At 38.1% G+C, this 26,501-nt stretch overlaps 1 protein-coding gene across 4 annotated transcripts in view; it reads right to left on the bottom strand.

Annotated features, from left to right (window-relative positions):
• Positions 1 to 22,449, bottom strand: part of LOC116310499 (dmX-like protein 1) — a 61,075-nt gene extending 38,626 nt beyond the window's left edge. For 2 of the 4 annotated variants that reach the window (XM_031727306.2, XM_031727307.2), the window contains exons 1-19: positions 22,089 to 22,449; positions 20,449 to 20,691; positions 19,223 to 19,348; positions 15,619 to 15,696; positions 14,986 to 15,064; positions 13,867 to 14,011; positions 13,502 to 13,568; positions 13,112 to 13,296; positions 12,174 to 12,381; positions 9,414 to 9,585; positions 8,616 to 8,792; positions 8,244 to 8,479; positions 5,871 to 6,588; positions 5,322 to 5,443; positions 4,823 to 4,912; positions 4,343 to 4,445; positions 4,106 to 4,225; positions 3,414 to 3,632; positions 624 to 1,888 (exon numbers count right to left, since the gene is read on the bottom strand). In XM_031727306.2, the coding sequence (XP_031583166.1) occupies positions 624 to 1,888; positions 3,414 to 3,632; positions 4,106 to 4,225; positions 4,343 to 4,445; positions 4,823 to 4,912; positions 5,322 to 5,443; positions 5,871 to 6,588; positions 8,244 to 8,479; positions 8,616 to 8,792; positions 9,414 to 9,585; positions 12,174 to 12,381; positions 13,112 to 13,296; positions 13,502 to 13,568; positions 13,867 to 14,011; positions 14,986 to 15,064; positions 15,619 to 15,696; positions 19,223 to 19,348; positions 20,449 to 20,535 (4,197 nt within the window). In that variant the 5' untranslated portion in view covers positions 20,536 to 20,691; positions 22,089 to 22,449. Of the gene's footprint in view, positions 1 to 623; positions 1,889 to 3,413; positions 3,633 to 4,105; positions 4,226 to 4,342; positions 4,446 to 4,822; positions 4,913 to 5,321; positions 5,444 to 5,870; positions 6,589 to 8,243; positions 8,480 to 8,615; positions 8,793 to 9,413; positions 9,586 to 12,173; positions 12,382 to 13,111; positions 13,297 to 13,501; positions 13,569 to 13,866; positions 14,012 to 14,985; positions 15,065 to 15,618; positions 15,697 to 19,222; positions 19,349 to 20,448; positions 20,692 to 22,088 lie in introns of those variants that run through there. The other 2 variants (XM_039621310.1, XM_039621311.1) reach the window with 2 other exon arrangements.
• Positions 22,450 to 26,501: the final 4,052 nt, after the last annotated feature.

Below are 26,501 nucleotides of genomic sequence, written 5' to 3'. Positions count from 1 at the left end.
TAAAGAACATATACAAGTTTACTACATTATTTTTAGTTGGAAAACGCTGTCATGGGAGGAAAAAAAGAGGAAGGAATAAATAAATACTAATACGAATGGGAAAAAAAAAAAGAGTATTAAGAGTAAAGAGGATAGAGAGAGAAATAGACAGAATGTAATCTTGAAGACTGAAAGAAAACAGGAAATGAGAGACTGGGAGCAGGATATTGAAAGCAGAGACACACAGAGAAGGAGGCTGGAAGAAAGAACACAGGGGACAAAGGAAAAAAGACAAGAGCACACAAGCAAAAACATCTGATAATACACAAATAGATCAGACACATACACACGCAGGTCCACAAGTTTTTAGACAATGACATGTTTTTTGTAGTTTTGCCACCACCGTGGATTTCAAATCAAAGAATCAAGATGTGACTGAAGAGCAGACTTTCAGCTTGAATTCAAGTATTACAATATACAAAAGTAATACATTAACTGTTCAGGAATTAGAGCCATTTTTACACACAACCCCCCCCATTTTAGAAGCTCAAAAGTAATTGGAGACTAGGCTTACACTTAAAAAAAAAGCCTATTACTGCTAAAGACAGAGTAGAAAAAGGAATTGAGTAATTTATTTAACTTACCTTCCCTAGGTCCATAAGCTCTAGCAACTGTACAGGGTGGTATTGGGGTAGAGTTGGAAAAAGTTGGTGAGCTGCTTCAAAAAGACCAGAATCTTCCATTTCTACAGGCAAGTCATAAGCTGTTTTCTTCCCACTGAGCTTCTGAGCCAGACTCGTCATTGATCTTGTCAGGGTCTTTTTGGGAAGAGTCAGTAAAGAAGTGGGGGCCCCAGGGCTGAGACCCTCCTCCTGGCACTGTCTGACAGCTGAGATTATGGAGGAAACACTGCTGCTGATGTCTTTGTCCTGGGCAACTGTGACAGTCTGTTTGGGTGGTGCTGGAGGCTGCCACTGAGAGTACACGTGCATTTCACACTCCATGCCGACCACCAAGATTCCATCTCGTACCCAGGACAGGGAGACTGGGATAGGTGGTGAGCCTTCGACAGAGGAGAACAGACTGACCGATCGAAGCAGAACCAGGCGAGACAAGCTTTGGTCTCTATTAGCATCAGAAGACACTCCCAGATCTGGAGGCTTTCCAGACAGACGACCATACATATATATCTTCGTCCCAATGCCAACTGTCAGAATGTGTGATCCATCCTCCTGGGAAACCCAGTCCAAGTGAACCAGACTCTTACCAGTAGAACCAAGACAGTTCTCGTTTCGTATGGATAAATCCATGTTACTTGGAATGCTGGCACTTGCAGTGGTACTACTACTTAAAGGATAGCTGGACATGGGGTCTGTGTTGTCCAATACTATGGTCTGCTCCAGAATCCACTGCGAACCACCAGTGGACTCGCACTGGAAGATGCCAATGTGGACCAGCGGCTCTCGAGTGCTTGCATTAGGGCTGTGAATGGGTTTTGGGCTATGCAGCACATTAAGGGTTGGGGTCAGGTGGGTGTTGGTGGTGCTGTAGTGTACAAATGGGGAAGATGCAGAGGCAGGGGGAGAAGTCAGAGGTCCATGAGCATTCAGATGAGGAGATAAGTTCAGAGGTGTGCTAGGCATCTGCTTGTAGGCAACTGCAAACCGTCCAGCGTGGCAGCAGCTGACCTCAATGGGCCGGCCTTGCACACTTACTGCGCTGCTGCTGGGAAGTTTTTCCTTCACCAGGAGAGGCCACTCCTCCCACTGGTACACCAAGTTGTCCACAGTGGGGGGTTCTGTTGTCATGACATTACACCTCCAGAAGCGCACCTTACCATCAGAACAGGAAGTAGCAAGGAGATAAGGCACGTGGCCGGCTGGAAGAGAACATGACGCACTCAGGTGACCTGAGAAGAAAAGTAATGCACCATTAGCTAAAGAGATTTGAACTATAATATCATTATAGAGTTTAATTTTTGTGATTTATTCAATTTTGAAGACATTTGGCAGATATATTAAAAAAATACAATGTAAAATGTCAACGAAACAAAAGATTGCCTTCATCTATTTTTATGTTTCATTCCAATAATATTAGCAGCAGCTTTTTACTCAGGCCTCTTTCAGCCATGCATGCTTTTCTTAATCTATAAGTCAGCTTCCTGTCTCACCGTGCACCCTGCTCATTTTTACCTTAACAGTGTTGCCGCAACCTCACCACCTTTGAGCTAAAAACCTTGACCTAAAAAACATTTATGTACCATGTTCAACACAGAACAAGCCTGAATGCATTCTTTCATATTAAGGTGCAAGTACACACTAAATTATAACTCAGTTCACAAAAATACACCACTGCCTTGGTAAATAACCTAAAGAAAAATAAAGAGAAAAAATAAAATCCAATACACTTTTTGCATGAAGCACCCTCTTTTAGACTGTCTTTGGTTCTCACTGTATCCAAACTAATCTTATAGAAGCATTTAACCACTTCATTTGTGAAAAGAAAATAAGTGTACATGATAAATTGATTTAAGTGCAGGAGAAAGCAAAGTCACAATCAGGTATTTCCACACTCTAGCACCAACAATGAACCATAAACATCACACTGAGTGGAAGAGACACAGTGGTTGGTGGTTTACACCGCCTCATCAAAATCATTAACAACTCAACTTCAAGGGGAATTCTTTACATGATGCAGACAGAGCCTGTGATACCACAGGTCAGATCAAACACTAATAATTATCAACTGAGTTCTGATGGCAATCTGAGTTTGTTGGTAGCTTTCAGCTGTTTTCTTTTTCTAAGTGTTTTTCTGTGACTCTTACATTCCACTCATAATGTTTTTCATCAATTCATAATCACATGTCACAACAAAGGCAACGTCATTAATTACTTATAATAAATCATCCCCAATACAAGGACATTGATGAAGATATAAAAGGAAACTACGATGTGCACTTTACTTCAGACGGGTAAGATGTCATTTATATGCAACGGTTTAATAATTTTTGATGGGTTTACTCAAGAGTGTGTATGGATGTTTTCCCATGTCCCATACATATAGCATATAGACTACATATTAGGTTTCTCTAAATATCAAAATTGAACCATCCCGTTAGGAAAATGCTACACAAACTGTTACGTCTCGCTTACTGTACTGACAAGTCTTGCCAATAAAAAATGCTAAGTACTGCACCGATTGTGTGGTGGGTATGTCTAAATAATTTCATGTGATTTCATGATATTTCATAAGATTTAATGCCTAAAATGACTTTAGTCAGTAACTTCTTCCATCATTAGCTAGCCGATCAATTATTTAGAGTTTAGGTTCAAGCTGCAACATTGAACCTTAGCATGCATCAATATGCATAAGGAAACAAAGTGGTTTTGCTTTGCGTCCTTGGAATAAGAATGCGTGTCCTCATTGTCCCTCACCTGCCGAGGGAGTAACACTGATGGCTTCCACTCCTGCCGGAAGAGCCAGCTCTTGGCTGTACAGCCTGTGTGTTGTGAGGCTGAGACGACAGGCACTCTGCAGATTGGAAGTGCAGGATGTACTCTTTTGAGTTATTGGAGAACTGGGTGCGTCATAGACAAACTGAGAGCCGTTCAAGGGAGAAGTCGTAATGAGATCCTTATGAGCCGTAGTCTCCACTGTGGGGATACAAAAAATGGGAATATGTTTAGAAAAGTTAGGCTTGGTCAAATCCATTCACCATTACTACACTGCATCAGAGTCATTATTTGAAAAATCTATAAAAAAAATAAAATAAAATCTTTCAACAGATGAATCACCATCTGGCTAAAGCACACTGTGATACTGGAGGCCTCTTTCAATCATTAGAGATGCTGTTAATAATTTCACAACTTTCACACAGCAGACTTGTAATAAAGATTGCAAGGGAGACAAATCTGGACTTGGAACTTAAAAAATGTAAGGCATCTACAGTGATAAAGTCATTACTTAGTTACTAATTATAATTTTGCAATGCTTTCAGCTCTTTTAACCCTTAAAATTGTCCTTTAAGGTCTGCAATCATTTATTTTGGCTAAGGATTAAACAGGATGGCAGAAAACCTCTCTTACATCACACAACTTTTAGGGTGTATGAGTGTATAAGTACCCACCCATAGTGACAGGCCGAGCAGCAAGATGGAGATGCCACATGTGGAGCAGTGAGCGACCTGTTGGGGTTAATTCTACCACCACCAGAAAAAAGCGGGCTGAGAAGGCTGGTTTACTGGAGGCTGCAGGGGGGGAAAAAAAAACCCACACAGTGATTTTTTTTTTTTTTTTTTCCTAATGAAAGGTGCAAGCAGCTGCTATTAAATACTGGCATGAAAACTAGGAAAAATTGGTTTTACCCGTGCGAAGAGAGTCGGGAGTTTCATGTGTGCTCTCCGTTATCTCAGTGCCAAGAATCAGATGTTCCTCAAAAACATGCAGGAGCTGTGTCTCCTTCCCCTGCTGCAGAGAACAGCAGCAGATATTGTCAAACTACATCAGATGTAGACTCTGAACATCATTTTCTGTCTACACACTGACATAGACGCAGGCTGTATTAATAGTACATGCACAAAGACACACACACCCTAAGGAGACGAGGGAGGTTTTTTTTTTTTTTTTTTTGCCTTTTATTTTTGTGGTTGACCTTTCAGCGACTCAGGCCACTGCAGAATGCTTCATGCCACAAATGGTTTGCAAGTCAACAAAGCCTTCAAAGATTTCTGACAATGTCTGTCTACTGTTAGATGAGACAATCAGAAAGTCCCCAAACAAAGGAGGTTATACTTTGTTTAGGGTGAGAAAACAACTCGGTTCTCTTGGACTCCATGTATACTTACAAAGTCAGTAATGGCATCCAGTTCTATAATACACCCTGGTTTTGCTGTGGACTGCTGACTGATGATGTTGAAAACCTCCCCAACATATTTCTGAAAGGTGACAAACACACACAAAAAAATCATCTGCATACATTTATAAATTAGTATTACAGTTTAAATATGCAAGCAAATTATTTTACCAATTTGAAAATCACTTAACATCTTGCAACTGATAGCTAACAGGTGGCATAGTAAATGCAAAAAAACCCCCATTTATATAACTATTTCTCCTCTTCTTTCTGCATACTACTTTTCTGTTCTGAGTTTTAAATGTTTCACTGCAATTAATGTTTCATGTTATATAATTTCGCCTGCAGTCATTTTTCTCCACCAAGCCATCTCAGGCCAACACTAGTAATAACAAAATGGCAAGACAGTGACGCACATTATTTGACAGATTCTATAAACGGCTGAGTGTTGCTATTAATGTGCATGAAAATTGTCAGGCTTGATCACTTACTGATATTTCCGGATTGGAGAGCTCACTCAGAAGTTTCTTAGCCTCAATGACAGCCTGGTAAAGCCTGAGTGATTGGCCATCACTTGCCACGAAGCAGGCACTGGGAGAGTTACAGTACAAACCTAAAAAGAAAAACAATTGAAAGTTACCACTGTTATACTTGTATTTTTTAAATAAATATGTCAAGCATGTCAAGCGAACACTACTGAGATTTAACATTCACTCCTGTTGAATTCAGAAAATCTGAAGTCATTTGGTAAAGTAAGTTGCTTTTGTACATTTATCTACAATGCACAGTAGATGTGTCAAGTGTACTAATAACCACACATGGATACTCGTCTCAGACCTACCTACTCTTATTTGGACATAGTTAACTATATAGAAAATAATAACAATAAACAATCCTTCACATCAATCCACCCCCCAAACAAAAAACAAAAACACCAAACCAAAACAAATATAAAAAAAAAAAATCTCATTACTGCCTTTTTGCTAAGGCAACACACAATAAAGTACTTAGCAATCTGACCAATAATAGTATTTTCTCACCTAAACAGCTGCTGGGAATGAGCGTGGGCAGCCAGGCTACATTAGCAAATGCTGATGCATGGAGAGAATTGATTCTAGCAAGCTCCGAGACCCCGCCTGACAAAGACAGCGGGCCGACAGGGTCCACTCTCCATAAAATCAGCTCACTGTAGATCGCATTGGGATCCTGGGAAACCATACCCAGGGACACCCGCTTGGGTCGTGACTCACGAGATAGAGATGCAGAATGAGAAAAACCAGAGGAGGAGGCCTCTGGAGGAACCAAGATGCTGTCTGCCTCTGGCGTCCTCAAGGCATTGTGGTGTGAGGTGGTGAGGAGAAGAGGGAGCAGTGAGTGACAGGCCAGGTCATTGAGGTGAAAGCGGTGACCACAGTACCGTGACTTGTGAGAGACACTGAGCACAGTCGAGAAAGCAGAGTCCTCCGCAAAGCTGACTGCCCACTGGTTTAAAGAGCCATCAGCATGTTTGGAGATCATAAGGACATTGGGGGTGAATATGCTTAATCGAAGACTACTGCTGGGTGCTGATTTTCCTTGACCTCCGTAGCTTATTAGAGCAGATTTGGCTTGAGGCAATGTGCTCCCAGGCGGTCGCTGTCTGCCATGTTGGATAGCTAGATCCACGTTCTTGTTGCAGGCATACATTACCACACTTTGGCTCAGAGAGATGGCATCACCTGCGGGGAACGCTACAGGAATGCGGGATGCAAACGACACCTGAGACAGAAAGAGATATCACAGCAATGTAATCAAAAGTGACTGTAATTTGCAGCTCAGATTTAAAGAGTAGGACTAATTAAACTAATTAAAACAGCCAGGCCTAAAAAATGAATGCCAATGAAACCTGAGATTCGGTTTTGTGCCTGACTGACCAGATACTCTGTCCTCATTATTTTTACTGCTCATAAAAATGCACTAGGGCATGTCTGAATTTGATATGAAGTCACAGACAATTACAATATATTTGTGTGAATCGCCAGATGAGAAGACATTAGAACAAGTAGACCATCACAACTGTCAAAAAAAATCACAACCTTACTCTGATGATAAATTAATGATTTTCCCACAAAGCACTTTCTGAAATTCTGAATAAAAACAAATAACCAAATAGAAAACTGTTTAATCTAAAATGTTGAGTTATATTTTGAGCAGAATTCAGTTACCTTTGCTTCACTGTAGGGCTGCATGATTATGACCAAATGATTAACAATTATTTTGATCAATATTGAGATCACGGTTATTTATCAGGATTATTTCTTGATTATAGTGGGGAAAAAAAAGGTTTTAATTACAATTTTCATTAAACATAAACTTGCTTTTATATTGTGCAATATTTCCACTAATGTAAAATCTTTGCTTAAAAATAATACTGAACTTCCTAAATTAAGTAAATCTCTTAGAAGAAAAATTAAGTCTGTCACCCCATCGATTGTACCTGCATGATTGATGTTAATAAAACTTAGCAGCAAATGTTTTGCATATGGTGTAGGTTTTACCAGTCTAGAAAAATAATTCCAGAATAGATAACAGCAGCATGCTGGCCAATTTCCCAAAGCCTTTGTTATTCACTGTGTTTACTGGACACTTATATCTGCCCAAATAAAATGTGATTGGATGGATGATTTCAGTGCGTCTTTGGGAGCTAGATAGTTATGCAGATGCGGTGTACAGGCTTGCTTTTTTAAATGTGTCAGATGAGGTTGAATGATTCACGCTGGCAACATCTACATTGTTTTTCTTAGCCTTCATGCATTAATAATACTGCAGTTTTTGGCGTGTTTTCAGGAGGCTGAATATAAGTTAGTAGTCTTGCCTTACAGAATAGTCAACCCTACAGCACTTTTTGCAGATGATTTCTTTATAGTTAACGTTACTTGTGCCAAATCAGAAGTACTTCCAAACAATGGATGACGACCCCCTTTGAGGGACAAGCTCTTCACCCTCTGTTGTGCTAGACATTTAAATTTTGTAGTATCTGTATTTTTAACGAAGAGTTTCTTATTCAGACCAATCAAGAAAATCCCAAAAAAAAAAAAAAAAAAAAACTTCTGTCAAGAACTGACAGATGCAGGAACACTGTCAGGTCCTGATCAAGGGGGTGCTTGACTTGTTTTTACTTTGTGTTCTTTTGGAAGAACATGCATTTTCAATAACAGTTATTTATGTTCATTTATTTATTATAGAGAAAAATCCGTACTGAGATTAAATGAAGACCAATTGTGCAGCTAACTGTGCAGTTTCTCTGTGTATCAACCTCTGAAATAAGACTATAAAAGATAAAGAGGAAAGAAACCGGAGGAATAATTTTTCTCATGAAACAAACAGAATGAATGTACAACTGTTTTATATAAAGAACAACAGCAGCAAAGTACCTGAGCTTGTCTGAACATGCCTGGGTGGTATTCATCTAACCAGTCCACATGCCAGACCAACAAAGAGCCATCCATGGGATGAATACTGAACAGCATGTCGGCCCCTTTATTCCACTCCTCTAACAGCACATCCACCTGGTGCTCCACTGCTGCCAGAGGCAGCTCCACAGTTCCTGGTCCTTGGGGTTCACTTGGTCTGTTCTCCTCTTCTTCAAAGTCATCTTCATTTTCAGGCTCTGGAAAAGAATACAAATCATGGTAACCAAACAATATGTTAAAGTCTAACCTTTAGAATAGAATTTAACTGTCACTGTTATTACAGCTTCACATGCACACACCCTTTACTGACTCATCCAAATCATTTTTCTCTACCTTCATTGGAGCACTCGTTCTGTTGCTCTACACTACTTCGAAGCTGCTGCAGAAAGACTTCCATGGCTAAAGTAAAGTGAAGCTCTTTGTTGTTGAGCCAGTGGACAGAAAATGGGCCTCCTGGTTCCTCATCATCCACAGGGTTCAGAGAGGAGATGGAGGGCAACAGGGGAATGTCTGTGAAACATACAAGAAGTTATAAGCTGTTAAACATTTAGAAAAATAAATGAATAAATAACAACAACAAAATATACATTAGACCGGGTTGCTGACATGCAGGACAAAAATATATCTGCTGGAGCAAATTAACTTTCATGAATGTAAGCATGGTTTAGTATCCTAAAACATAATCTAAGCATACAAATCCTGCAGGACTTCTCAGCCTGAAGGCTGAAAGAGTCTACATGATTTTATCCTAATTCAGGTCAAATTAAGCTACCCAACTAAAACAGAGAGGAAGAAAATGAAATGCTCACAGTTACTCTTAACAGCTCTCACTGAGCACAAGCTCACTGGAATGTTAAAGAAACAACCTCAGGCAATCTGCAAAATTAATGGTATTTTTGCCAAGAGGTTAAGACTTCTGACTTCCAGCTGAGTTAACCATCCATGTACTCTGTATAGTTCAGGAATAGCAAATGATGTGCTTTAGTTCATTCGTCTTTATCAAGAACTTTATGTCATGTTAAAGCTTTAGTTCTTCAATATGTTGTGAGATTTCTTTTGGTATTTAACAAAATACCAGTGATGGGGATCAACAGGATTATTAAGTAGTTTCAGAGTGTGCTCAAGTCAAACCTGTGGCTGGGTTGATGCTGGCAGCAATGTGAAAGTGACAGAGAGCATTGGCATGGGGCATGTTATTGCTGCTTTTCTTGTGGTTACAGTGTCCACTTTGAAGGTGAGGCAGGCCGCTGGTCCATGATAGCTGAGGTATGTCCCGATAGTGCCGCGATTCTTGAAAATCCAGCTGTGCAGAAAACAAGTATGATTATTATGAAGTATTGCTCAAATGTCAATTTAATATTTTATGACTGCAGACATCGTCTGTGCCATCCAAATGCATAATACTAAATGTGAGAGGCACTAAAATATTACATTAACCTGTAGAAATGTGGAGCTACTTAAATAAGATTAAAAAAGAGGAAAATTAAACACCATTGTTCCCTGCTGCCTTTTCAGTCTGAAACAACAACAATACAGATTGAGCTTGCCTTTTGGAGATTTATGTGAATTAATCAACTTGTGTCGACTAACAAACCTCTCCAGCTCTCATCCCCAGTCTGTGCTAAGCTACTCTGCTTTGGTGAACAGGTGGTCCCCTCAGGGTGGGATTTTAATTTATTGGTATTGATGTTTAAACTGGATTTAAGTGAAGTGCCCAATTTGTCTTAAAAAGGAGCAGAACCAACAAGAAGCTGGCAACATGGAGGAGTGGCTGTCACACAGAGTGTATAGAAGAAAGTTTATTTGGTATTTAGGTTATGTAATTTGGACTTTGCTTTGTAGTCTCACAGTAGACTGCAGCTAAATGCTCAAATGGAAAACAAGTCTCACAGGATGACAAACAATAATTTAAAAAGCAGAGTTTCTTTAACCAAATATGTGATTTTATCTAGACTCACAGGTGCAAAATGAGTAAGATAAAAAGAGCTGTAAACCTGCAGGTTTTTGAGATTTCTTCACCCACAATAAAAATTATGACGACTACAAGTAAACTCCCCATTAAAAAGACATGACAAAGCAGGTACAAATACTTTTAAATGAAATCCCATAACTTTGCCTCTTCCAGATGTTCTCAAATAACAACTTATTCAGAATATTGGGGCTTAGTTAACTGCACTGATTTGCAAGAACATTTGCTGGGATTTCTAATGAATAATTCCACACAGGTACTCTTACAGACTCTCCTTTGGCACAGCAGAGAAATCTGCGTATCCATTTTTCTTGTAATCTAATATGCCCCAAGCTTTTCAAGCACTGGTGACACCCACAACTTTCCAAAGATAAAATGAATGTTGTTTAGGATGTTGCGAACAAGCTGGGTCACTTAAAACAGAACACACCAGTATTGCAAACACAAACATGCGCCAGAGAACTGAAAAAGATTAAACACTGATCAAAAGTCAGAGGTATAATTTTAAGGTATCGTACACATTACAGAAAGGCAGACAGTCTCAAAAACTTTCATGTCTGAGACCATTAATTTTTCCTTTTAACTGTACCAAACCTCTGTTGCTCTCCATCTACTTTCTCAAAGTTGTTTTGAAATTTCTCAGTGCCTCTTTGTTCTTTTACTCTCATCCCTAAAGTATCACTGTGCAATACATAAAAATACAATAGCTTGGAAATTATTTCTGCAGAAAAAAGGGGAAACCACAAATCACATCATTTGTACCATCTATTTCCAACTCCACAGGAAATTACAACTTATTTCTTTTTGCATGTTGTATACAAACTAGAGAGTGATACAGCTTTACAAATAATACTTCTGATACGGACAAGTTATACCCAAAAAGCACAAAGTTTCCGATGCAACAGTGTGATGAAATGAAATGAAATTTCTGCAGCCAGTGTAACACTCTGTCAGATTATCATTTCAAAGCGAAAAGGAAAGAAAGCATGACATCTGAACACCTGATAAAGTGCATATATGGGAGTATCTAGGGAAGTCATGAACAACGCTGATGATCATTTCGCAGCTTTTGTTCTTTGTTATAAAGATATAATCATTTACACAAAATGATGTGAGGTCTTTTTAAATATTCAGTTCATCCTAATTATTAATATCACTTAAGAAAAAAATAAAACACTGACATACAAGCCTTACTATGCAATGCTAGACTTAAAGTTGGCGTATAAAGAAATTCTTCAAATCAAATAAAGCACTATAAAAATCATGTGTTTCACTTGTGTTAGTAAACTATATTTAAACTGACCACTTCGAACATTTTTATACAGATATAACTAGTGACTCACTAGCAAAGGGTCCTGCCAAATTAAAAAAAAAATTAAACAATTGCGCATTTTTTTGTTTATCAAAACAACAAATTGCATTTTTGTGTTTGATGTTAAATTTTGAGCCTGTGTGCAAATAGTGTAGATTTTTACATTTCACGTGTTTTCAGTGATGTGTTGCTAAAAAGGCCTTGTTTTCTGCACTGGCATACAGCCACACTAACAAAAAGTGAACAACACTATGACTTAAACTGAAAATGAAGGTCAAATGCAGGATTGCTTAATTAATAATAATAATAATAATAATAGTAATGATACATTTTATTTGTAAGCGCCTTTCAAAACACTCAAGGTCGCTGTACACAGTAGAGTAAAAAAGCAACATAAAAGCAAAGAGTTTACACAATCATAAGACAGAAACAAATTTAAAATAGCCAAATGGAGAGGTTATGTGGGATAAGCTATTTTGAACAAGTGGGTTTTGAGTTGGGACTTAAAGAGAGAGAAGGTAGAGATTAGACTGCGTTAACTTTAGCAAAGTCCTGCTGATTATACTGAGTGTTCATTTCAAGCAGAAAAGTCAAAGTCATTGTGGCTTACTTCTTGTGAGGCTTGTCCATGTGTCTTCCCATTGCAGGTGTTTTTCTTTGAGAGGCCAGCAGAAGATTTAAGCGTTTCACTGTGTTGGCCAGAAGAAAAGTTCTTATGGTGACCAGATAAGAGGCCGTCACCTGGCAACAGCGTCTCTGCCCACAGCCGACATACACTGTCCTTACAGCAGGTGAGCAGCACATTACACACTGCGCCCCTGTTAGGATAAAGGAGGGAGAAAAAGAGAGAGAGATTTAAAAAAAAAATAAAAAATAGTAAAAGTGTGCCAAGTTGTACTGACATTGACCGTAATTCTGCGGCTGAGGTTATTACTCAGCAGGTAAAGCTGTGAAATTAATGGAATTTGATTATTACATCAAGATAACTGAGATAGAAATGATTATTTCCCTCAATCCATTTCACATTTGTGCTCTTGTTTGCATTTCTGCCCCTTATTTTCACTTACTTTTGCCCCTAATAAAAAATTCACATTGTGACACCTTGCCAGCTCACATTTATTTATTTAATTCTTAAATTATAGTTGAAGTTCAGTTAAATCTCTTTAATTAAGATTACTGTGTTTTTCCTTTTTTAAAGTTCAGAGTAGTTTTCTTAAATTTAGTTGTGTACATAATTGTGTGGTTCTTCTGCTTGATGCCTGCAATAAGAGCACCAGATTGCTGCAATTCCCCTCCTGTGTGGAAGCCCTCTGCAGGTCACATACGTTTACCAATATTATATAAAGCTATGAAACAATTTGGAATGTGCCAAATTTATTTAACCCACACAATCTGTAATGACAGATTTTAAATAAACAAAGACCGACATTTTTTCTTTAGCATAGCTGTGGAAGGTTAGGTCAAAATGACCTAACCTTCAAAGAAAAGGAAGTTAAAGAAAAGGAAGTTAGAAAAGGCTAGGAGATGACAAATTAACAGTGTCTGTACCGTGGCATGTACTTGCTGGTCTTCCTCCAGGAGAAACTGGTGACAGAGCGGGGATGAGCCAGGTAGATAAAGGAGAAGGCCAGCTCTCCCTGGTCACTCATACTGGCTTCTGGAGGTGTAAAGAGTGTGGTAACACCCATCTTCCACTTACTGGTGCTGTACCAAACCTTTATTAGGCAATCATCCTGAAAAGAAGAGGCAATGAAGGATATAAGTGATACCATAGGTAGTTCTAACAAAAAAACACAAGACACCAGAAGGTAGAAGTTAATTATTATCTACCAATTTCACATGAATCTACAGTGTTCAGTTTTTAAGTGTGATTTAACAAAGGGACACAATGATGACTTGCACACACTAGTTTGAATCCATACAGATTTGGCAACTTACCTGACCAGCTGTGGCAAAGAACTCACCGTCAGGAGAGAACTTCATTAAATTGACTGGAGAAGCAGTCCTTGAGATACAAAATAAAATTATATTCAACACTCCATGTCAATAATTTTAGACTTGAAGATACAAAATATATAATAAGTAATGTTTAGGACAAAATAAAATAGGTTTAAACAAATTGCAGCAGGACATGCACTCAGTTATCCCTGCTGCAGTCAGATTTGTATTGAATATAATGTTACAGAAAAATGTGCATTAGCTGATTTTATTTTAATGTCCATTTGGTGCTTACAAGATAAATGAAAATCCCAATTTTAAAGTCTCTGTCTTGTTTGTGACTATTTTACAAACTCTGCTCTTACTTGCTCTGCCAGATACACCTCCAGGCAGAACGGCAGTCTCTTATGGTCATTTCTGCCGGCTGCCCCCTTTCATCAGCTTCATCCTTTACTCCATCAACATTAGACCACAACTGCAGGCTACTAGAGCCTGTTAGGAGAGTGGAACCTGGACACACAAACATATACAGATATGCTCTTTCAGGACAGCTATCATCAAATTTTTGTTTAAAAAAAATTATTAAAAATTAATATTCTGCTGGACCTGTAGTACCACCCCAACACTTCTTTTTAAATCATAACTGTTTATTAGGGCTGCACGATTTTGCATAAAATGAGAATCACGATTTTTTTGCTTAGAATTGAGATCACGATTCTCTCACGATTTTCTTTTCCAGTATAAATATTTATTGCACTTAATAACTGCACATCAACTTCGTAACAGTTGAGACTGAACATAAAAACAATAAATAAACATAAAAACAATAAATGCCTCACATTTTGTGGTTGCCGCAAAATGTTGTACTGCTTGAAATTCCGTCTCCACCGTTGCTCGACACTGCGTGTATAGAGCAGGTAGTGCAACAATAGAAAAATAGTTGCGGGACGGCACTGTGTAGCGCTTGTCTAGTGTGTTGATCATTTTCCTAAATCCCTCGTTTTGCACAGTGTTGATGGGAGCCATATCTTTGGTCAGGTGATAAGTAATAGCCTCCGTAATTTCTTTGTGCCTGCGGGAGTTCGACATGTATAGGGAAGCGCTGTATAAGGTTCCCGTTATTGATGTTTGGGTGGTTGACCGGGACGGATTTTCTCCTGTCACTTTCTCGTCATCCCTGACGTGTTCTCCGTTGTTTTTTCCCTGAGCATCACACGGCACAGCTTCTGTATCACGTGGTATAAGGCTCCGCCCTTGTCATTTGTTGAGCAGGAAGAGTGAGCGCTTGTTTTCATGCAGATTACGTCCCGGATCAAAATGCGGTACAATCGTCGTCTTTTTTTTTTTTAAATCGTTGTCATTTGGAAATGAGATCGCACATAAGTATGAATTGAGATCGCGATTTTCTAACGATTAATCGTGCAGCCCTACTGTTTATCTTAATATGTCTGTGTTACTTTAAGAAAGAACAATGGTGAGAGTACCTGTGGGGTGCCATGCTAGGTTCCGTACCATAGACTGCAATACAAATTGACCAGTCTTCTGCCATTGGCAGTTCAATTTCTGTACAGGAAAAACAGAAAAGGGCAACATTCAAAACAAGTATTTGATGTTCTGGCAATTATGTTGGCTGAAACTTTGTGCAATAATTCCCTATTTGAATAAACTCAGAATTAAATCAATTCCCTGTTTTGATGGTACATGTGTAACTATAGATGAAGCTTTAACAAGAGCCAACAGTGAACTTTCAATTGAGTCACATGAAATCAGACAACACGCGCACACAGCATCGTAATACCAGGGAACTTGTGCAATAAACGAAATACGGTGTGTAATTAAGATGTTGTAAATTCTTCTCATTTCTTGTGGCTATTCTTTGACTTCTCTAACAACAGCTCAGACACAGCAAACATCTTTACGGACTATAGAACAGAAATAAAACAGTGAATATGACAATAATCGCATGATTTATGCAATTAGTTGCAGAGGAACAATATTCTGCTCCATTTCAAATATCAAGAGTTTCACCACACATAAAAAGCTTCATTCATTCATTCTGGATGACCTGAAAACATGCATGACTATACTGTGACTGGAAGAAAGTGCAGGCTACTCACGGTCAACGATCCGTCTTTTTGATCTGGTTGCTGAACAGGCTCAAAGACACACACAATGCTTCCATAGGAAGCTGCAATCTGCCAGCAAAAAAAGGTCGACATTTTAGATATACTACAAAACAAATAAAAAGGTATCACTGCAAAAAGAAACATAGACTAATATGGAGGACAGTATATTTATCCAAATTTAAGTAATTCAAAAAAAAAACTTGAAAGCTTAAACTTATGCTTTTTTTTAAATATAGATCGAAAATACTAATACTTAAAGATCCTAATCAGAATCAACTATAACTTGCTTTATGAGTCATGACATATCTACATAGTAAGAGAGAAGACACCTTGACAACAGGCCAAAAAAAAAAAAAAATACCTTAAGTCATAACAACTCAGCGATGAGTGAATATAGTCTTATCTACTCTATTCACACCTCAATTTGATCAATTTGTAAGGGCTAAATTTTCAAGTAATTTCCATGGGACCCAAGAGTCATAATGTTAAACTGAGCAAATGTTTGAAATTTCCATGAAGGAGAATACAAGCTGTGTCTTTAATGGGGTAAATAATATGCCAACTGTCAGAGAGGGAATTCTGTGAAGGGGTGAGTCACATGCACATGTTTAAATGTGTGTACACAGACATACAAGTCATCACATGCACAAGCATAGTCACATGGACACTACACAATGGCTCAAACAAAGTATAAGACAGGCTTTTTGGAGCACAAATATAGGTTCTGCAGAAGCAGCACAGTTCAAATTTAATTAAATTCTAAAAGGCAGACACATTTATGCTGAGATCAAGTTCTGGGGATAAAGCAGTCAATTCAACATGAGCCTGTAGAGTGACTGACAAAAAGAAAGAAAATGTGAGTTATAAAAAATTAAGTCTCCTTCTCTGTGGTTATAATGATGACTACTCTTTGGTCTGATTTTCATAAACCCCCAACTGAGACTTTAAGATGGTATTATGCTAATATATATGAATATTACAAGAGACATCTTAAGGCTCTCATGAAACCATTACCTTTACCAAGAAGAGATGAACAGTAGATTTGCAGGGCTAACTGTGATGGATGCAGCTTTTAAAAAGTTATTTTTACTGTTTTATGATGTTTGTGGAGCTCGCTTGCTCCACCTCCATACTGACTTTCTTTATTTGATTTCTCATCACAAGTAGACATATATATTTCTCAAAATAGCATAGTAATATTTATGCTCTAATCATTACACCCAATTACCCTTTAAAATAATGTATTTGGAAAATATATCCTTAAAAGGAACAATTCATTAAAGCTCATAAAATGATATGAAGTGCTACAACACTTAAAGTATGAGCACAAAGGATGTACTATGTAAACTAATAGCATTGCAAATATCACAGTGAGCAGAGGGCAATGAAGTGGAAATGGCAAGCAGACCAACTTGGCATACTTAAACAGATGCTAGACCGTGCTGGAGGCATGTGTGGGTAGTTCTGGCCCAACGGAATTGGATTTAAGGTCACAAGGGAAGAAGTGAACGACTGGTTGAGCATGTTTTATATTTATTTAAGTTATTACAGTGTTGCCTGCACTTTTAAAAAAAGGCTGCCACCCTCCCTAATTAAAAACTAATCCCAGTTCATTAGAATTCTGCTATATGATCTTTATTATCAAGTTTATGCAGATGTTACAAGCTGCTTTTGTGGCTCCTTTTGCAGCAATGCTACTTACCAACAAGCAGAACTGTGAATACTCGACTGCATAATGACTGTTGTCATTATGTGCCAAGTTTTGTTTCCAGAGACACAATTATTAAGAAATGTGTAGTGTATTAAGAAGTAATCTAAATTCTGTGTTATTTTTTCCTCTTCCTTTTTTTTACTGAAGAATCAAATTTAAATTCATGAAAAGAAGCCACTGTACAGGGTGAATATCTTGTAAATATATATTTAGATTTAAATATATACAAATAAATAAATACACCCTGAGACAAGTAAACAGTATCCATGAGGGACAACTTTTAGTAAAATTGTCAGCAGAGACCAAAGTTGCTAGAAGAGTCATTCTCTTACAATGAAAACTTGAGATGCGCTGATATATTGGTCAATATCAGTCTACCTGACTGTCTTTAATACTCAGATAAAAGAAGACAACATATTAATGGCAGCCACTTATGGTTATGGCTTAGTCACACAAGTAAAAATTGGCAACCTCCAGCGCTCCACCTCCAAATGGCTCTCGTAGCTAGGAACAGTCAATGCTTGCCTGGTGACTTTTCGCATTTGGCAATCAATTATAAACAGTTGTGGCCACTAACTGATTAACCAAAGGTTGAGCATGCAACACATTCAGTCTTTAGCTGACCGCTTTTGATCATGAGGCATTCGCAGAGGTCACCTGGTATGAGTCTCCAAACATTTGTGGTCTGACTGCAGAGTAACTGATATGACGCTCAGAAAGAATGGCAAGGATCAGTCAGATTCTTTAAATTGTAAACTTAGTTTTTTAAGTAAAGTTATACATTTCCTGATTTTCCTAAGAACTTTGCAACTGCAATGACATCACTATCTACTTCCCTAATTAGGTCGAACCAAAGCAAATGCAAAAAGAAAATCTTTCATCGTCTTTGTTCTGCATATGAAATGGGAAAGGCAATTAAGAATATAACAGAAAGACTACATTAAATAACTACATCTTTTTTTTCTTAAATCCAAATTACAATCACAGAAGATCTTTTGTTTGTGCCCACATTAAAGGACTTGTCAGTGACAACAGCAAATGCACTTGCTGTACAATCACCAGCTTTACTGGGTGGTTTTTACTTCACTTAGAGTTGATGACGGGAAGCTCCAGTTCATTAAGCTGCTCATTGATGTTGCCAGCAAGTGACTTTCCTGAAAGCATAATCTGCCAACACTTAAGACAGCAATAGAGATTGCTAATAAATTGCACTGCAAAACAGCTAATATACCAAAACAACTAAAAACAGGAGTCACAAAGTGGAACTTGCTTACCACCCAATGTAATCAACCACACATGTGTGGTCATTATATTAAAGTCAAAGAAAACGGTATATCATGGGGCCCTGCGGTGTTTAGTACCTTCTGCATTTTTCTTTTTAAATTATTTATGGGTCAGATGTTTATTCAAACATTAAAGTTAATTTATAGTTGATCGTTGCTCTGTCCCAAGTAACCAAAAGTCAGTTTATGGGTTTGGAATGAATATGATGTCTTATAACTTTATTGAGTGCTGGAACTAAAATATATTTGAATTCCATTTTTCAATCAATCAACCATTTGTCTACAAAACAAAACTTTTAACTTTTAGACGAGCACTGAATCTGCACCTTTTCTAATCTCAAGCAACTAAATGTTTGGTATTTTTATGTGGAAAAATAAATATAATTAAAACAATTAATGAGCTATAAATATATGTTATTGTCTAATGGTCTTACATATTTACTCTATGTGGCAAACCCTTTATCGTTTACTGAAATCTGGCTCCATTTATTTTCACTGGGATTTGCTTTAGTTACCATCACTGGGATCTCACGCTTGCGCATTCAAGCACAAGTCAGCCTGAGGACCCCAGTGAATAAAAGCACCACACCATTGGTCTTACCTGTCCACCCTGCAATGAGCAGTCGACACAGCCGACCTGTATGTTGCCATGTTTGGCCCCTGGGATGATCTGCAGTCGCTCAAAATCACTGCCCAAAATCACCACGTCACAACCTGATGCATAGGCCTATGAAGAGACAAGACAGCGAGAGGGTTAGAGAAATGAACATGATACTCTAAGATTCATCCAACCAGGATTGCATGAAGGGTCACTTGAACTGCACTTGTCCCAGAGCTATTGTCAAGGCATCACACATGCCATCATATGACAGCTCTCAAGTCCAAGCAGATAAGATTAGAATTCCATGCTCTATTTCTGTGGCACTCAAAAGGAGCTCCTCACATGAACTGTGATTCACTATGACTTTTCCTCTTTCACAAGAGGACTTAAGGACACAAATGGCTCCCCGATTAATCCATCCCTGAAAAGAATGGCGCCAGTGTCTGAAATTAGCACTCTGACTCACCTGTCAAGGGGTCAGGTAGACATAATCCATCAGTAAGGTTTTTTTTTTTTTTTTTTTTTAAAACCAGTCCATGAGATGGAATTACATTTTGAATAAAACCTACCCTAAAGGAAAAAAGAAGTTGATTTCAGCCCTCATTGCTCTGAAAAATTAGAGCATTAAAAAATGTAATGTAATTTAATTACTCTAATCAACTTAAATCTCCTTTCTTCACTGTTCAGACTCTACTGCAATCACATTCTTCTTTGCATGGTCTCAAAGGTTTGGCCGCCTCCTCACAAACCCATGACACCACAGAATGTCCAGTACAGGCAATTTTTCACATACTGGGGATTAGTTGGTGTTTATTCCTTACTTAGAGGCAGAGCTGGGTGACAGCAGAACATATAATAACATTTTGCCAAATAATAAAACAATGACACAGAAAGCCTATAATGCAGCAGAGACTTTCATTATTGTTGTTTTTTTTTTAAATTACATTCATTTTATTTACAAAGTTGCCACCAGTGTGGCAAACATTTATTTAATTCTTTAATAGAGTTTTAAGCTTTGAAATCACATGTATTTCAGCTTCTGTTTTTCATACATAACAAAGTCCCAAGCCCATTAAACAACTTTGTGCGGTACATTAGCACATTAGGTTTCAAAGGAATCTGCTAGGAAATCTGCTATTGTGACAAATCAGTTTAGCCACCCCCCATAAATTAAAGCTCCTAAACTGCTGAGGGGGGAAATACTTCCAGAGTCTGAAATATCTTACCGTGAATGGCACATTGTTGACGCGTCCTACAGAGAAACAGTTGTCTCCAGGGTTGACAGCTCCCGTAAGGACCTGATGGAGATTCATGACTCTTGATTATAGTCTACGTGTTATCCTTCCTCTTCTTGCCCTTTTCACAGAACCCTCCCACTCCAGGTGAGATTCATGGGAAACCATGAGAAGGATTTGCTCATCTTTGTGTGTAACCTATGATTTCACGTCAGCAGCATCACTACAGACTTGCTGTCACAAGAATAAGAGGAGGAAGAGATAAACAGCACATGAGTTGGTTCAGTCAGCGTTAAGCCTCAAGTACATTACCGACTCCCGGATATTGACTTCAAATTAATTTTAACACTCAGCACTTGTAATATTAGCATGGAAGAAATAAATGTCTCTAAACAGTCTTTGTCGAACCACACTATGAAGGCAAGGCATTCAGTAATCTTAAAAACATTCTGTAAAAGAGCCTTGGTGTACTTTGGTATTAGTCTTTTTATTTAGCAAACAGACAGCTTAGCAAACTGGCACCAAAGCTTTTTTGATCCCCCGTGACCCATCTCCAAATTTAAAAATGCACACCATTAGTTCACCATCAGCACTTTTAGAGGTTATAACCAAGAGGGCTTTAATTGAAAGAGATATGCAGTCAGCTTAGCAGACCAGTTTCTAATTGTGCTAAAAAAGTATTCAGAATCTGTAATAAATGGAGTAACAACCAGGATGGGTAAAAAGTGATAGGGGCTAAAATATGAAGGGGATTTTTCACTGTGGCTAAAATTGGGAGCACTGCAGAAGCAAGGTGATGGTGTAGCTCATGTTTTGCAAGTTCTGTGCACATTATCTAGTTACAGGAGGGAAATTTGAAACCACTGTCAAAGGTACATATTTGCACATAGCTAAAACAGCACTGACTGTCTTAACAAAAGACAAATACAAAACAGTTCTCACAGAGTTACTGTTCCTTCAGTAACGGGAACAGATGTGGGATTTAAAAGGGTTTACTAATTACACTTTAACAAACAGTATTTCACCTTTGTGTGTTTGGCAGGGAAGTAAATTCAATACAAAGAGTCCATTAATCAAAAGGGTGCAGGGAATGTGTTAGGAGGGGTAAATGGATCACCGGTGCAGGTTACACCTTACTGTAACCCTACAAGCCCGGTTAATCAACTTATCATACGATCAAGGCCTGAACAGTCTATGCAAATCACACGTTTAAACAAGTACAGATTACGTATCGACCGCAGGTGCGCTACTAAAAATAATGAACGAAAAGTTTCAGAGACAGTTTTAACGATCCAAAAATTTTACGCTACAGAACAAAAATAACACCACCAGAAGGATAAAAAATCCACGTCAGAGGGGTTAACCTATGCTTCCTGTGTTGTGGCAAGTCACGTGGTAACGTTTCACAAGCCAGCGCGTTAAAACACAGCTACCGATACCTCATCTGACTAGCATTTTTTCTCCCGTTTAGACAAAAGCGTGCATTTAGCTCACTGTCACTGTGCCAAAGCAGACATTTCATACATGTTTTCAATCCCTCCAGTCGTAACGCTAACTTAGCTGTCAAGTTTAACTAGCTATCAGCAGTCTTTCAGGACACACAGTAACACCACCAGTAATTATCTGCTTACCTTATGCTGCTGCTTCTTGACATCTCCTGCAGATATAACATCAACGGTTACTCCCGTCGCCTGATGTAGTCGTTGAATACAGTTATAATCTCACGGATTCGGTCTCAGTTTAGCTAGCTTTTGCTAGCGTTAGCTCGCACTAGCCTCTGAAGCTCGCTCTCTGAGCAGGCTCCTAGGCTACAACGCTAGCTCTAGGTCACTTATGGCGCATATTTGCCCAACAGTCTCTACTTTACGAGAAAAGGAAGTATCTATTGACTTATCAAAATGCTGACTCTGAGTAGGAGTCAACCTCTGCCTGAGGTTAGCAAATAAAACCCTTCCAAAGAGGAAGCTTTTCCTTATGTTGAAGATATGTGATGATAATGACTGTTTCGCTGCAAAGCATCGTGGTCCTTGTAGTTTTAAAACCTTGCTCGCGCTCTCGCGCGTGACGTTCACGCACACAGGCTTACATTTGAAGCTAACACGTTTTGCGGTGTTTTTCGTGGGTGCATTGGCTTGTATAGAGAAGGTAAATAGTTAAATTCAGCCATACCTGGAGATGGTTGTATTTAACGTTTCTCTTTTGTACTTTAAAAATGTAAAAACGTAAAAATATGACTTTTATGTTGTTTAAACTTTGCCCCCCAAATTTTACATTAGCACTATCATACAGTAGGAGTATTTTTGAGCACTGTACTGACTGTAGGTTGACCAGTTTATAACCAAAACATGTGGGGTAAGGAATATGCCTGTATGAGGCACTGGGATCTTACCCAATAATGAGAGGAAGTTTAAACTGTTGATACATCTAACACAGCTCTGTAATCAGTCATTTGAAGGACTAATACTGTATTTAATAAGTAAAACTTTAGCTGTAAATGACAGCTAAAGTTTGTATTCATAGAATGGCTATTAAAGCTGTTAACTCTTCCCTTTTTGAGCTGTATTTTTCTTCTTTGGGTAAAATATTTTTAAAATATCTGGAAAACTATAACCTTTGAAAATGTGGGGCATTTTCTCAATTTTTGGGAAACAAGAGGTAAAAATACTTAGTAGTCCCACACAAATTTGGACACCTAGGCCACCTAACTACATTTACACAGCTGTGAAAAAGTATTTGCGCCTTCCTGATTTCTCATTTTTGGGTTTTGTTTTTTTGGGGTGGGTTGAGGGGGCTGGGTTGTGCATATTTGTCACACTTCATCACCAAAAGCAACAAAACAAAACAAAACAAAACCAAAATGCAGTTTCAAATGATGATTTAATTTATTAAATGAAAAAAGTTATCCAAACCTACCTGGCCCTGTGTGAAACACTACCCCCACCCACACATTAAATCATAAATTAGCTAAAAAAAAAAAAAAATAAGCAAAGCATAATAACATCCAAGAATAATCTCAAGAACAGACGAGATACAAAGTCACTGACGTTTATGAGTGTGGCAAGGGTTACAGTAAACCACAGTAAGAGCCATTATTCACAAATGAAGACTTGGAACAGTGGCGAACCTCCCCACTACCAAAATTACTTCAAAAACATTTTGACTACTCATCCAGGAGGTCACAAAAGAACCCAGAAATGACTAAACAATAAGACGGAGGCCAGAAAAAATTGCATCCATGGGAGAGTTCCAAGGAGAAAACTACTCCTGACCAAAAACAGCACAAAGGCTTGTCTCACATTTGCCAATAAAAATCTTAATGATGTTCCCCATGAATTCTGGGAACATATGGGTTTGTGACCCATTACATCTGGCCTAAAACAAACACGGTGTTTTATAAAAATAACATCGTACCCACAGTCAGACGTGGTGGTAGTGTGATTGTCTGGGGTTGCATCAGGACCTCAATGACTTGCTGCAATTGATGGAAACATGAGTTTTGTTCTCTACCAGAAGGAGAATATCCAGCCATCAGTTTGTGCCCTGACCATTTATACTCAAAAACCCTCCAGTGTGGCTGAATTAAACAACTCTGCAAAAAAGAGTAGACCAAAATTCCTTCACGGTGATGTGATGTATCACAAATGCTTGATCACCATCAGCTGGGATTTGCAATCTAGAGAAGTCTGAGTTCTATGTGAGACTTATAGCTAAAAAGCCACTGTTCAGATGTGGAATCAAGATGAAGCCTCACTTCAGCACTGAAAATGTGTGCAGAAAATGGCAGCAGGTTCAGTGGACTGATGAGTCAAAATGTGAAATCTTTACCACTAACAGAAGCCAGTTTGTTCTCCAAAGGGCAGACGATTTCTGCAAGGAGTGTAATCTAAGGATCCCTCAAGGTTTGGGGTGTAATTTTGGCAAGTTTGAGGATTTGGTCAAAATTATCTGTCTCTTCAGTGCTGAGAAGTACACATCCATCAGGGAAGCATCTGATGAGCCCCAAATGAATTTGGAAGCATAACAATGATCCAAAAGAAGCAAAAAGCTACATCATCAATTGAAATAAGTCCCACAGAGCCCTGATTTCAACATTCTGGAGTCAGCATAAGGATAGTGAAACAGCCTAAATACATGAAGTAATGTGGGGAAGTTTTCCAAGATGGTGTAACAGCCTAACTCCCAAAGTAAATGGAAAAACTGTGCAACTGTTGGAGAACTGATACTAATTTTTAAAGAGAAGGCATGATCTCAACAGCTGCTGATTTGATTTTGATATTATTATTACTGAATTGGAGAATAAAGTTTATTAAATAAAGTAATGTCCAGTTATTGTTTTTGTTAAAGGTAAATAAATATTGGTCCTTGCTTGACCAAGACTCCAAAATGTATAACTGAGGCGACTGAATTTCTTGTATTAATTACAAATAACCACAGGGTGTCATTGTTGTTCAGTACACTGCATTCCAGTTTATTTTCACCAGTCGGAATGATTGAACCATTAGGCCATTAGGCCTAATGATGTGATGCTTTTCATTTCCTCATTTTGCACCTCTATAAATACTTTGTGCTATCGCCTTTTTGTCTAAAACAATGTAGTTGGATGGAAATGTATTGAATTTTAGTGAATGAGCACAGTATAACTGTAATCTCATAGAGGCCTATGCTCTGTGATAATTTATCCTGCAGATAACTTCTTAATGTGCACTATATTTTCACACATTCTGCTTGAGCTCCAGTGTAATAAGCAAAACAGTGTTGAACGGGGATGAAAATGAGGATGGTGGGGAGTGCAGGCTTCAAACTCAATTAAGTCATGTTGAGATAAATGGGACAGACACTCTCCATTACTAATTAAAATGGCTGACATGTTAGTGACATTAGGGAAGGTTGACGGCGTTTAGCGATGATGAAATTGTTGACTTTCCAGTCAGGAAGTAGGTCACAGCATTATTAAAGATGATACTATAAGCTATTTCATACTGTTTTTAAAATTCTAAACATGCATGGATGATCAGTGTACCGCTGCCAGTTAAATGTAACCTATGTCTACTATACATGTAGAAAACTGACATGGGAGTCATTTTTGCACACAGGCTTTTGCACACCCACATATTTCTGCACCCACACACAATCCATCTTGCTGTATATTGTCACCCTGTCTCCTTTTACCATCTCAGTTTTCTAGCAGTGGGTTTGACTTTGAACACCATTCACAGAGAAAATAAAAGAGAAATCTTTCATAGACAAACTCTAGCCTGCAGTGTAGAAAGGATATTGCTGCTCAGTGTACTATTGAATGCTGTGAGTTTGACTAAGGGGGATTAGTTCTTTGCCAACATCTTTCTTTAAAAAAACAACAAAACTTTTTGCTGCAGAGATACAGTAGATGTGTGCCATAGTGTGCCTTTTTCTTTGAAATAAAGAAATGTGTGAATGATTTGTTCATATATACCTACTTTGTATTTTTTGGAAAATACTATACACTCTACCAGAGACGCAGATGCAATTTCAAGACACAACATGGTTGAAGGGTGTCTCCCCCCATCTCTTTTTTACTTCTCATATATTTCATAATTTGCATTTATTGGCCATTATCAATGCCAACATTCATATATATTGGCAAAATGGTGATACTTGACCTACTGACAAATCAGTCAGGCGCTTCGTTACTCTAATTTGGCTTTTTTAACAAGAATAAAATCAATACAGTTAAATGTTTTCATTGCATTGCTAAAATTGTTATCATTATTATTATTATTTGTATTATTATTATTATTATTGTTGTTGTTGTTGATTTGAATTGCTTTAATAGCAATAAAAAGAACTATTGTGCATGTGCATGAAAAATTATTAGCTGTTAGTATATTTGGCCTTACTGAAACTTTCACTGTAAAGCTGTGCAGTCCACTTTGAGCTCTACATATGTTTGTGCAAATGAATCAAATGAAAAGTAGCCTCTATAGTAATAATAAAATATATAATAGGAAACAATAGATTTATAAATAGTAAAACTTTCAGTTTGATTTTGACAGTGTTATGGTGCT

This window comes from Oreochromis aureus, linkage group 12 (assembly GCF_013358895.1).
Source record: "Oreochromis aureus strain Israel breed Guangdong linkage group 12, ZZ_aureus, whole genome shotgun sequence".
Lineage (NCBI taxonomy): Eukaryota > Metazoa > Chordata > Actinopteri > Cichliformes > Cichlidae > Oreochromis > Oreochromis aureus.
Note: the sequence above shows the minus strand (reverse complement) of the source record. Positions and strands in the feature narration are given on the sequence as shown.